At 37.4% G+C, this 13,135-nt stretch overlaps 1 protein-coding gene across 8 annotated transcripts in view; it reads left to right on the top strand.

Annotated features, from left to right (window-relative positions):
- Window positions 1-13,135, top strand: part of ATRX (ATRX chromatin remodeler) — a 310,799-nt gene that overhangs the window by 208,842 nt on the left and 88,822 nt on the right. For all 8 annotated transcript variants that reach the window (XM_034649523.1, XM_019809464.2, XM_019809463.2 and 5 more), the window contains 2 exons: window positions 12,359-12,489; window positions 13,003-13,091. In XM_034649523.1, the coding sequence (XP_034505414.1) occupies window positions 12,359-12,489; window positions 13,003-13,091 (220 nt within the window). The remainder of the gene's footprint in view (window positions 1-12,358; window positions 12,490-13,002; window positions 13,092-13,135) is intronic.

Genomic DNA, 13,135 nt, shown 5'->3' with positions numbered 1-13,135 from the left:
CCATATATACAATGGAATATTACTCAGCTATCAGAAAGAACTAGTTCTCAACATTTGCTGCAACATGGACGGCACTGGAGGAGATAATGCTGAGTGAAATAAGTCAAGCAGAGAAAGACAATTCTCATATAGCTTCACTCATTTATGGAACATAAGGAATAGCAGAGATATCGGTAGGAGAAGGAAGGGAAGAATGAAGGGGGAGTAAACAGAAGGGGGAATGAACCATGACAGACTATGGACTCTGAGAAACAAACTGAGGCCTTCAGAGGGGAGGGGGCTGGGGATTGGGATAGGCTGGTGATGGGTATTAAGGAGGGCACATATTGCAGGGAGTACTGGGTGTTACATGCAAACAATGAATCATGGAACACTACATCAGAAACTAATGATGTACTATATGGTGACTAACATAACATAATAGAAAATTTAAAAAAAAATCTGGTTTGTCTTGTGTAAGTATTGCCACTCTGGCTTTCTTTTGACATACATTTGCAAGGTAAATATTTTCTGTCCCCTCACCTTGAATCTGCAGGTGTCTTTAGGTCTCAAATGTGTCTCTTGTAGGCAGCATAGAGATGGATCTTATTTTTTTTAACCCTTTGGCAGCCTGTGTCTCTTGATTGGAGCAGTTAGGTCATTTACATTCACAGCAATTATTGATAGATATGAATTTAGTGCCATTGTGTTAAATGTAACATTGGTGTTTTTGGAGATTTTCTCTGTTCCTTTGTAGTCTTTGTTGCTTTTAGTCTTTCTTTCCCACTCAGAGTGTCCCCTTTAATATTTCTTGAAGGGCTAGTTTAGTGGTCACAAACTCCTTTAGTTTTTGTTTGTCTGGGAAACTCTTTATCTCTCCTTCTATTCTTAATGACAGCCTTGCTGGATCGGTTATTCTTGGTTGCATATATTTCCTGTTCAGCATGTTGAATATATCATGCCACAGCCTTCTGGCCTGTGAAGTTTCTGTGGATAGATGTGCTGCTAAATTTCTTCGTCCTCCCTTGTACATTAGGGATTTGTTTTTTATTTATTTATTTATTTGAGAGAGAAAGAGCAGAGGTGGGGGAGGTGGAGGGAGAGGTAGAGAGAGAAACTCAAGCAGATTCTCTGCTAAAGTGCACGGGGCTCGATCCCTATTGAGATCATGAACTGAACGGAAGTCAAGTAGCCACCCAGAGGTCCCAGGGATTTCTTTTCCATTGCTGTTTTTAGGATTTTATCCTTATCTCTGTGGGGTTTTTTTTGTTGTTTTGTTTTGTTTTTTGCAAATTTTACTATGATAGGTCTTCGTGTTGGCCTGCTTTTGTTGATTTTGATGGGAGTGCTCTGGGCCTCCTGGATTTGGATGTTTCTTTCCTTCCGCAGATTAGGGAAGTTTTCAGCTATTATTTCCTCAAAGAAACCTGCTCCTTTGTCCTTCTCTACTTATGGGACTCCTAGGATATGAATGTTATGCTTTATGGAGTTGCTCATTTCCCTACGTGTACATTCGTGATCTAACATTTTTCTTTCCCTCTTCTTTTCAGCTTCATTATTTTCATAATTTAATCTTCAGTATCAGTAATGGGTTCTTCTTCCATCCTTGTGGTCATTACATCCAGTCGGTTTTGCATCTTCGTTATAGTATTTTTTATTTTGGCTTGACTAGTTTTTAGGTCTTTTATCTCTGTGCTAAGGGACTCCCTGGTGTCTTCTTTGCTTTTCTCAAGTCCAGCTTGTATCCTCATAATTGTTGTTTTAAATTATGGTTCAGGCATATTACTTATATCTGGTTTGATTAGATGCCTGCCTGTGACCTCCTCTTGTTATTTATTTTGGTATCAATTCCTCCATATTGGTATTTTGTCTAGGTCTCTGTCTTCTGTGTCCTCGGAAAGCCTGTTATATTTTCTGCTCCTGAGATTAATGGCTGTATTTAGAGGAGGTTATATACTGTTCAGGGCCTGGTTCTTCAGGAAGTGTTTCTGGTACACTCTGCTGTTGTGTTTTGCTGCTCTTTCTTTCAGGTCAGTCCTCTGCAGAGTTTCTCCTTGCCTACACTGGGGATTGTTTGCTCCTTTTCTGGTGTGTGGTGAGTTTTAACTAGGTGTTTTTGGTCCACTTCTTAAAGGTCCTATTTCCCCTAGACCTGAAGCTTTGCAGCTTTCTGTGGCCAGTAGACTTGGTGCATGTGGAGGGCTTATGCTGGTCTTCTGGTGGGAGGGGGGTGGCAATCCTGCTCTGAGTCTTAGGTAGTCTTAGTCTGAGTCTTCCTTGTCCTAGGAAAAAATAAATAAAAGCACCTGCAGAGCTCAGGGGGCTGGGGTTTGGTGTAAGCAGCTCAAGCCTCCACTGCGGGGACTGTGTTTCTCACTGCAATCTGTCTATTCTGATGGGCAGGGGTAAAAATGTCAGCCATCTCTCTCATCCCCAGAGAGGGAAGTTTGCACCTCCTAGTGTTCAGAAAGCCCTCACAGAAGAGTGAACAGTCTCCCCTTGTTTGTCCCATGCATTCCTCAGATATATGCCTTCACCCTGTCTCTGTCTGAGCATCTGCCCACCTGGTGGTGCCGTGCTTCTGTGTTTTTTTCACAGGCACACAGACTGGGTTTCGAAACTCCAAATTTTAGGTACCCTGTGATGCATGGACCTGCACTGATCCTCTGGGAGGGTCTCACCACACTGTGGCTGGTTGTGGTTTGTCCCAGAAGGGTAGTTGCAGGAATGCACAGGGGCTTGGAGTTTTCCATAAAGCACAAGAAGCTGACATGCAGGTTAGCTGCCCTCAACAAATGTCTCTGTTCCTATGCTAAAGAATGGGGCAGCTCAGTGATACCTGCCTGCTCTTTGTTCCCATGAAGGCGGTGCCTTTCTCCCAGATGCTCTCCATGAGAGGGAATTGTCTCTCCTAGTGCAACCCAGGGGTTCCTCAGATCATGCTGTCTGCTCCCCGGCCTGTGCCTGCCTTCTTCACAGGAGCATCTGTTCACTAGCCAGGTTCCATTCTGGCGATGGCACGGACTTCTAAAACTTCAGACTTTATGCTCCACTGCCTGTAAATACTTGTGATAATTCTCCTTTTATTTTCCCCATCAGTAGTTTTGGGAAAGTGTTTTTCTTGTCTCTCTGTCTTTCTGTCTCTGTCACTCTTTACCTGATCTGGGCTTTCTCCCCTCTGCATCACCAGCAGTTCTTTTCTTCTCCAAATCACGTCTCCTCACCTCCTAACTTCCATGTGTGGCTGGCTTCTTTTCTCCCTCTAGTTATGCAGTTTTTTCTCTCTGTCCTCATATTGATTTCCTGGGTGAATTTGATATTTATCTAGCTGTGTGCATCGGAGCAGGCAAGCATAGGGACCCTCTATTACTGCCTCTTAACTCTTTCTGAAAAGTACGTTTGTTAAATTATTATCTGATGTCATGAATCTTTCAGCTGTGAAAATGTTTGGGGTTCTACCCAACTAAATGTGATGTTTTATTTTCCTTAAAGTAGTATAACCTGATTTAATATTCCCTTTGAAAAAAACTGACATAAAAGGTCAAATGGGTTATATTAAAGAGTACTCTATCTTGATTCTCACTACCAGCCATCACAGAATTTCTCCTGAAAAGTCACCCACGTATTTCACTTGAATTTAAAATGTTTGGTGTTTTTCTGTCACACGTTCCAAAATTTCTTTTGTTTCTATATGTGACTCTTTCTAGGTTCTGTTTGGTTTTAAGAAGTTCACTTAAATTTTGCTTTTTATACTAGGAACAGTTTTGTGTTAATGTTAATAGTAATAATTTGTAGTATATTTAATATTTATAGAATTAAGTCATAAGAAATTGAGTTTTCATGAATTTTAAAGAAATCAAAGTCCTCTTAATTTTCCTTTGTTCCCTTTTTCAGTATAATCCTGCAGTATTCCTTTTACCATCATTTATCAGAAGTTTATATTTACATGTAAGCCTCTGCCTTCAGTAAACTCTCCATGTTTTAAAATGTGGATACTTAATTTTTTAAAGTTTTTATTTAAATTCCACTTACCATATAGGGTAATATTATTTTGAATACACTATTGTGTACGCTATAGGGATTCAACACTTCCATACAATACTGGAGGTCATCACAAGCGCACTCCTTATTCCCCATAAGCTATTTAACCCATCTCCCCATCTCCCTCCTGCCGGTAATCATCAGTTTGTTACTTAATTTTTTAATCAGTAAACGTTAGCCTAATTTTAAGCATAAGTTATTATTAAAATCCATACAGTGTTTTAAGGCATGCAAAAATGGAGCACATGAAAAGACAACCCACAGAATGGGAGAAAATATTTTGAAATCCTATATCGGAGAAGGGATTAATAACCAGAATACATAAAGAACTCCTACAACTTAGCGATAATAAAACTCAACACAATTGGAAAATGGGTGAAGGACTTCAATAGACATTTCTCCAAAGAATATATACAAATGGCCAATAAGCACATGAAACGATGCTCTACATCATCACTAGTTATTATAGAAATGCCAGTATCAAAACACAAGATACCACTTCATACCTGATAAGATGTGTATTACCAAAAGTATTGTATATTATAAGACAAGAATTGTCGGGGCACCTGGGTGGCTCAGTCATTAAGCGTCTGCCTTCGGCTCAGGGCATGATCCCAGAGTCCTGGGATCAAGCCCCACATCGGGCTCCCTGCTCTGCTGGGAGCCTGCTTCTTCCTCTCCCACTCCCCCTGCTATATTCCCTCTCTCACTGGCTGTCTCTGTCTCTGTCAAATAAGTAAATAAATACATCTTTAAAAAAAAAAAGAAGATGTCTTCTATGGTCCTAGTCACTGGTCATGGGCATCTTCAAGGTCATGGCTTGGGGACTACTCCTGCCCTGGGACTAGGTGCTGTATCCCCATGAAGATGTTAAAAAAAAAAAAAGAATTGTCAAGGAAGTGGAGAAATTATAACCCTGGTGCATTGCTCGTGGCAGTGGAAAATGGTGCAGCTGCTATGGGAAAAGCAGTGTGGCCATTCCTCAAAGAGCTAAAGATAGGATTATTTTGATACTGATTCAGCATATGATCCAGCAATTCCACTTCTAGGTACATACCCCAAGTAATTGAAAGCAGGAACTGAAACAGATACTTGCACACTCATGTTTACACAGCAGCATTATTCATAATAGCCAAAAAGGTGGAAGCAATCCCAATGTCCATTGACTGATGAATAGACAAAAGCAGTATGATATATACACACATACACACACACACACCACGGGATATTATTTAGTCATAAAAAGAAAGGAAATGCTGACACTTTACAATATTAATGAATCCCAAAGCTATCATGATATGTAAAATAAGCCAGAGACAAAATGATGAATACTGTTTCATTCCACTTAGAGGTACCTGGAGTAATCAGATTCATAGAGGCAGAAAGTAGTAGTTACCAGGTTTGGTGGAGAGGAAAATACAGAGTTATTTTTAATATGTACAGAGTTTCTTTGTAGAATCATGAAAAAGTTCTGGGAATGGAGTGTTGATGGTTGCACAACATTGTGATTATACTCAATGCCACTGAGTTGTACTCATAAATGGAGAACATTCATATGCATGTGTCCAGGTGCCACCCTTTAGAGATTGATTAAGTGGATCTGGAGTAGGGCTTAGGGACCTGCATTTTTATAAGCCCTACAGGTAATTTTGATGTGCCTGCAGCATGAGCACCACTGCTCTAAGTGTTGCTCAACATAATTTGAAATGTAAATCAAAACCACAGTGGGATACCTTTTATTACTCACTAGGATGGCTATAATAATCCAAGAAATAGAAAAATAGCAAGTGGTGAGGATGTGGAGGAATTGGAACCCTGTGTTTTGCTGGTTTCGAATGTCAAATGGTGTAACTTATGTGGAGCACAATTTGGCAATCAGATGTTCAGTATAGAGTTACCATATAACCCAGCAATTATACTTCTGGGTGTATACTCAATAGAAAGGAAAACACTTGTACATACAAAGATTTATTCACCAATGTTCATAGCATTGTTGTTCATAATAGTTAAAAGCTAGAAACAACCTACATGCCCATGAACTGGTAAAGGGTTAAACAGATTTGATATTTGCATATTATAGAACATTATTCAGCAATGAAAAGGAGGAAAATGCTGATACATGCTACAACAGAGATCAACCTTGAAAACATATGCTGAGTGAAAGAAGCCAGTCACAAATGACCAGATGTTGTATGATTCCATTTATATGAAATGTCCAGAGTAGGCAAATCTGTAGAGATAAAGTAGATCAGTAGTTTCCTATGGGTGTAGGGGAAATAAAGAAATTGAGGGATGATGGCTTAGGGGTATAGGGTTTCTTTTGGGGGTGATGAAAATGTTTTAAAAACTGGATTTTGGTGATAGTTGCACAGCTCTGTGAATACACTAGTGAATTGTAAATGGTAAATTGTGAACTATAGCTGAATGAAATGTAAAAAAACTGAGTGACTGACTTTTTTATCTACAGAAGTTTTATTTAGTTATCTTCCAGCTAATTGGTCATTCTTTATGATTTCCTGTGTCTTGCATGTACTTTCAAGATTATCTTTAACATTTCTTTAAATATAATAAACAGTTATATGATTATTCTAGTTTCTGAAAACCTTATAGATTTCTTTCATCTCTCTAATTTCTGTCAGTTTTTCAGGCATGCTGCCTCCTTTCCATGTGTGTTTAAGTACTTTTGGCCACAAGTTCCTAATACCCCTTAGAGTATTAATATGTGGTAATTCTTTGAGGCCTTGGATAATGTTTGGTTACTCCAGAAAGGATTTGCTGCTGTTTCTGCTAGGGGTCTGGGGATATATTAGTCTCAGATCCCTTGATATTACAATTTGTGCTTGAAAGCACTCTTAACTTTTAAGTTAGTGGGAATTAGGGCAGGTGATGGGCTATTTGATGATATGAACTGGGGGCTCTGTGGTACTTAAAAATATTATTCCTTTGTTTCTTCTGCTTTCTGCATAAATAAAATAAGCATACTTCAAAGAATGCTAACCAGTTTCAGTGGTTTTTGCATGATAGTTCAAGGGTCGTAGTTGTTATGTGAGATTCTTGTACTGTGTGACTAATCAGAAGAAGGTATAACTACAATATTTAGATTTAGACTTGAACAAATAATAGCATATGTTTAGATTATCAAAACTAAGCCATTGCTTAAAGCCAGCTTTATAGGACCTGCACTAATGTATTGAGGCAGTGAAATAACTGATTTCATTGAGATACTCTTTTTCACTTACTGTTCATTATATGTAGAATTCTTCTGGGCACCTCTTGGTAGTTGTGTTATTGCTTGGGTTTTAGGCTTTCCTAAGTCTTTGTTAGTTTAAAAGTGGCCTTTGAGTCCTTCAAGTTAACTGAAGGAGCATTGGAAGAAAGGAAATCAGATTTCTGAAATAGTACAAAGGAATTATTTGATTAGTAAGGATTTTGTGATAAAACAGTGTGGAAATCTTAGAAAGTGTTTCCAAATTCTTAGTGGCCAAACCACTCCCAAGGTTCTTTAGATCAACCCTCTTTTTTTTAAAAGATTTTATTTATTTATTTGACAGAGAGACAGCCAGTGAGAGAGGGAACACAGCAGGGGAGTGGGAGAGGAAGAAGCAGGCTCCCAGCGGAGGAGCCCAATGTGGGACTCAACCCCAGACCGCCGGGATCATGCCCTGAGCCGAAGGCAGACGCTTAATGACTATGCTACCCAGGCGCCCCAGATCAACCCTTTTTAATCATTTATGTGCAAAATTCTTTGAAATTATTTTCAAGACTTGGGGAAACTCTATAAACTTTATTGATATAGCCCATGGTATTTTATTGTGTTCATCTCCAATTCCCGTTTATTATAGCTGTATTGATCATCAGAACACTCCAGTGAGACTGGTTTATTTTAATAGTATAATTGTAATTTGTAAGGGGTCAAAAGGGAAATTGAATATAAAAGCTTTTAGTCTTTATTTTTGGAAAGTTTGCTTTAGTTCTACTGTCTTCATCTTGAATAACTGTGAAGGGTACTTAAGGCAGTGTGGTAGGCTGAATGATGGCCACCTGGAAATGTCAGATCTTACCTAGGTCCTGGAACCTGTGTTACCTTACAAGAAAAGGGGGTTTTTTAGAGGTGATTAAACTAAGGATCTTGAGATGAGGAGATTGTCCTGGATTGTCCAGGTGGCTCCTAATTCCAGTTGCAGGTATCTTTGCAGGAGAGAGGCAGAGGGAGATTTGATATACACAGAAGAGGAGGAATTGTGACCACAGAGACAAAGATTGATGTGACTGTGAGTCAGGGAATGCCAGCAGCCACCATGTGCCTGAGGAGGCAAGGAATAAATTCTCTCCTGGAGCTTCCAGAGGGAATGTGGGTGGCCCTGTGGACACTGATTTTGCCTCAGTAGGACAGATTTTGGACTTCTGATCTCCCAAGCTGTGAAGGAGTATATTTCTGTGGTCTTAAGATTTTGGGTTTGTGGTGATTTGCTATGGCAGCCCTAGCAAACTAATTGAAGCAGTGAGTTTTCCCAACCATTCTTTTTATGGCTTGTACTCTAGCACAACAAGCATCTGAGAACCTTCTTAGAAAGTTTAGATTTCTGTGCCTCATCACACATCTAGGAAATCAGAATTTATAGTAATGGAATCCAAGGATGTGTATAACACATTGCCCAGGTGATTCTGATGTGTGCCAAGTTTGACAAACATTTCACTAGGATGCTGTATTGATTTCCTCTTGCTGCTGTAGAAAATTACCACAAATTTGATGGTTTAGAACAACACAAGTTTATTTTCTCATGGATCTGGGGGTTGAAGGTCCAAGGTTAGTGTTACTGGGCTAAAGTCAGCAAGGCTGGTTCCTTCTGGCTGCTCTAGGGAGGGAAAATATTTCCTTGTCTTTTTTAACTTCTGGTGGCTGTCTGTATTCTCCATATTCCAAGTATATCAGTCTAATCTGTGCATATGTCATCACATCACCTTCTCCAACTCTCACTTATGGATCCTTCTTATAGGGACTGTTCTGGTTGCATTGGATCCTCCTGGATAAACTAGGATGGTCTTCTTCAATATCAGGTCCTTATCTTGATTGCATCTGCACATTTTCTTTTTTCATATAGACTAACTCATGGGTGGATTAGAATGTAGATACATTTGGGAGACCATTATTCAGTTTACTACAGACCCCATGATAACATCTCATGTAAAAACTGTAGGTGTAAATAAGGTTCAGTAACAGATTGTCATGATTAATTAATCATGTATTCACCTAACCTTTTTTGGTATATTTTCTAAATAAAGTGATTTGGAGTCAACATTTTTTTAAAAAGATAGAATGATTCAATACTAATTGCCAATGCTCTTTTGAGTAGAGAACATTTTTCTGTGGATATGAGTTTGGCTACGTTATTAACATATCCTTTTTATGTGGTTCCATTTCCCACAGAGAATATCAACTCTAATATAAATTGGTGTAGGTAGGAGAAACTGTTTTTTCCCTTCTTAGGTAGAATTTTTTTCCCTTTAAAAATGTCCTCCCTTTTCCTATCTTAGCTAGTTAGGCCTAAAAGTCTTATGAAGTTTTTCTATAATGGAAGTTAGTTATGATATGTGCAAAAGTAGTTTTTGCCCCCACAAATCAAGAATTGGCTTTTAAAGTCTTTATTGGATTATAAAATGATAAAGTTTAGATTACCTTTTTTAAAAAAAATTCTCTTTACATTAATTTTTTTAAGAGAGAGAATGTGAGTGGGGATTGAGGGAGGCCAGAGGGAGAGGGGGAGAGAATCTTAAGCAGACTCCATGCTCCGCATGGAGCCTGATGCAGGGCTTGATCCATGGCCCTGAGATCATGACCTGAGCTGAAATCAAGAGTCAGACACTTAACCAACTGAACCATCCAGGTGCCCTTCCTTTACATTAATTTTTAAGACGCATAAGGTGTTCAGTGATAGAACAACTGGGTAGAAGATCAACAAGGAAGTAGAAGACTTGGAAAACACTATAAACCAACCAGACTTAACAGACCTCTGAAAGAACACTCTATTGAGCTGCCACAGAATACATATTCCTCTCAAGTGCATGTGGAATATTCTCCAAGATAGACCATATTTTAGATTATAAAACAAGTTTCAATTAACATAGAAGGATTAAATCACACAAAATGTTTTCTTTAACCACATGGGAATGAAATTACAAACCAGTAATAGAAGGAAAGTTAGAACATTCACAAATGTATATAAATAACAGACTCCCAAATAGCCAGTGGATAAAAAGAAGAAATTATAAGGAAAATGAAAAAATATTTAGACATGGATGAAAACAAAAGCACAAGGTACTAACATATGGGATGCAGGTAAAGCATGCTTAAAGAGGGAAAATTATAACTGTAAATGCCTAAATTTAAAAAGAAGAAAGAACTCAAATTTATAATCTAATCTTTTACCTTAAGGAGCTAAAGTAAGAGCAAACTAAACCCAAACCAAGTAGAAAGAAAGAATAAAGACTAGAGTAGAAATGAATATAAAGGAGGAAAAAACAGAAAATCATTGAAATCAAAATTTGCTTCTCTGAAAAGATCAACGTAATTGATACCTGTTTAGCTGTACTTGCGTGATAATAGAGGAGACACAACTAAAATCAAGACTGTGAAAGAACATCACTACTGATACTGCAGAAATAAAAAGTTATAAAGGAATGCTATGAGCAGTTGTATATCAAGAAATTAGATTCCTCATTTTCACAGCAATGATTTCTATTATACACAGTGGAAATACCTTTTATAAGGCAAAATAATCACTACCAGATTTTCATGCATTTTTCTTAGTGTTTCATATTAAATTTTCTCTTGCCATGAGTGGAGGCAAGACTTATTGGTGAATTTACATCTTTTAAAACTGTGGACAGAAAAATATGTTATTGCTTAAATGCTGCTTTTTTTGTTTAATCAGCTTTGTTTTGTATCCTACTCCTTTGATAAGTGTCATATAAAGGAAGTGAGCATTTTTTTCATTTTCATTTTGCTTTTATAGAAAAATGATTTTGTTGAAATTGGGCAGAAGAAATTTAATGTTTTCAACATGAAAAACAATTTTCAGGACTACATTTTTTTGCGTAAGAATAGTTGGAAAGTTTCTAAAAGATTGGATGCAGAGAGACTTTATCTAAAACAACAACTTTTAAGTTTTCATTTAAATTCCAGTTAGTTAGGGGCGCCTAGGTGGCCCAGTTGGTTAAGTGTCCAAGTCTTGGTTTTGGCCCAAGGTCATGATTTCAAGCCCTACCTTGGGCTCCTTGCTCAGTGCAGAGGCTGCTTAAGACTCTGCCCTTTTCCCCCAATAAAATAAAATTTAAAATTCCAGTTAACATGCAATGTAAATTTAGTTTCAGGTGTACAATATAATGATTCAACACTTCCATACATCACATTGCGCTCATCACGACAAGTGCACTCCTTAATTCCCATCACCTCTTTAACCCATCCCCTCACCTGCCTCCCCTCTGCAGTTTTAAAAGAGGAGTGTGTAATCCAGGATCCACAGATGAATTTTGGGGGGTATGTGAACCTGAATAAGAAAAAAATCACATTAATTTTTACTAACCGCCAATGAATTTTTTTTAAATTAGCATTTTTTCCAATTATAATGAGGGCAATAAACCATAGTATTAGTGATAACTGTGACTGTTACCAATAAAAATCAAGTATTTTTTATTTTTTATTTTTTTTATTATGTTAGTCACCATACAGTACATCATTAGTTTTTGATGTGTTCCATGATTCATTGTTTGCGTATAACACCCAGTGCTCCATACAATACGTGCCCTTTATTTCTGTTGTTACTGACATCTCAAAATTATTTACCTTTATCAGGACTTCAGAATCTCAGATAATTCTTAGACTTGCTGCTATATTTTGTTATTTAATGCATTAACAAAGAACACATATTACTGTTCACAAATATGTTTAATATTTTGATAATTTATATATAATGGGTTTCTTTTGTTTTCCTATTTTATGTGTTTCAAAACATTATTCAAAGAAAGATGTCTGTAAACTTCTCTATACTGCCAAAAGAGTCCACAGCACAGATAAAGTTAAAATCCCTAATTTAGAAGCATGTTGGTTGACAAAGAGAATTCTTTCTTTTCTAAGTTTTTATTTAAATTCCAGTTAGTTAACGTACAGTGTAATTAGTTTTAGTTGTACAGTTTGGTGATTCAGTACTTCATACAACACCTGGTGCTCATCACAAGCGCACTCCTTAATTCCCATCACCTATTTAACCCATCCCTCCACCCACCTCCCCTGACATAGAGAATTCTTATGTCTTAACATTAACTACTTTTTTTTGATCAGGTGTAGGTAATAGCAGTGAAGGTGGAAGAGGAAAGGCAGGTGCAAAACTTTTCCAAGATTTTCAGATGTTAAGTAGAATCTGGACTCATCCTTGGTGTTTGCAGCTGGACTACATTAGCAAAGAAAATAAGGTAAATCAGGTACCTAAAATCGATTAAGACATATCTGTTGGAAGCAGAATAACTTTAGGAATAGGGTTGATCTATATAGACTTACTGCATATTGGAATTTTCCTTTGCTTTGTAGTACAGTAATTCAGTCTATTTTATTTCTAGTTAATTTCTGTGTGTTAGAATGCAGTATGATTATGGAAGGAGTATTAAATGTTATTCTTAACATCTGTATAACCATGGTAGAATGATAAAAATTTAAAAAGTAACAGTGGGTCATTAGTATTAACTAAACAATAGACTTTAATTGGATTTCATCAGTTTTTGTACTTATGTCCTTTTTCTTCTCCATGATTCAATCCAAGATTTCACATTGTATTTGTAATCATATCTGTGATGTCTCCTTTCTTTTTTCTAATCAGTTCTTTCTTATCCCATGACAATTAACTTATCCTCAGGTAAAGTAAACATCATTATAATTTCCAATATAAGTTGAAATAAACTATTAAAACATTCATCTTTGTTTTCTTCTAGGGATACTTTGATGAAGACAGTATGGATGAATTTATAGCTTCAGATTCCGATGAAACCTCCATGAGTTTAAGCTCCGATGATTATACAAAGTAAATGGAATCATTTTTGTGTCCTGTGTTGACACATTTAAAAT

The sequence above is a fragment of the Ailuropoda melanoleuca genome, chromosome X (assembly GCF_002007445.2).
Source record: "Ailuropoda melanoleuca isolate Jingjing chromosome X, ASM200744v2, whole genome shotgun sequence".
NCBI lineage: Eukaryota > Metazoa > Chordata > Mammalia > Carnivora > Ursidae > Ailuropoda > Ailuropoda melanoleuca.
The sequence above is the reverse complement of the archived record's forward strand: the minus strand, read 5'-3'. Positions and strand labels throughout refer to the sequence as shown.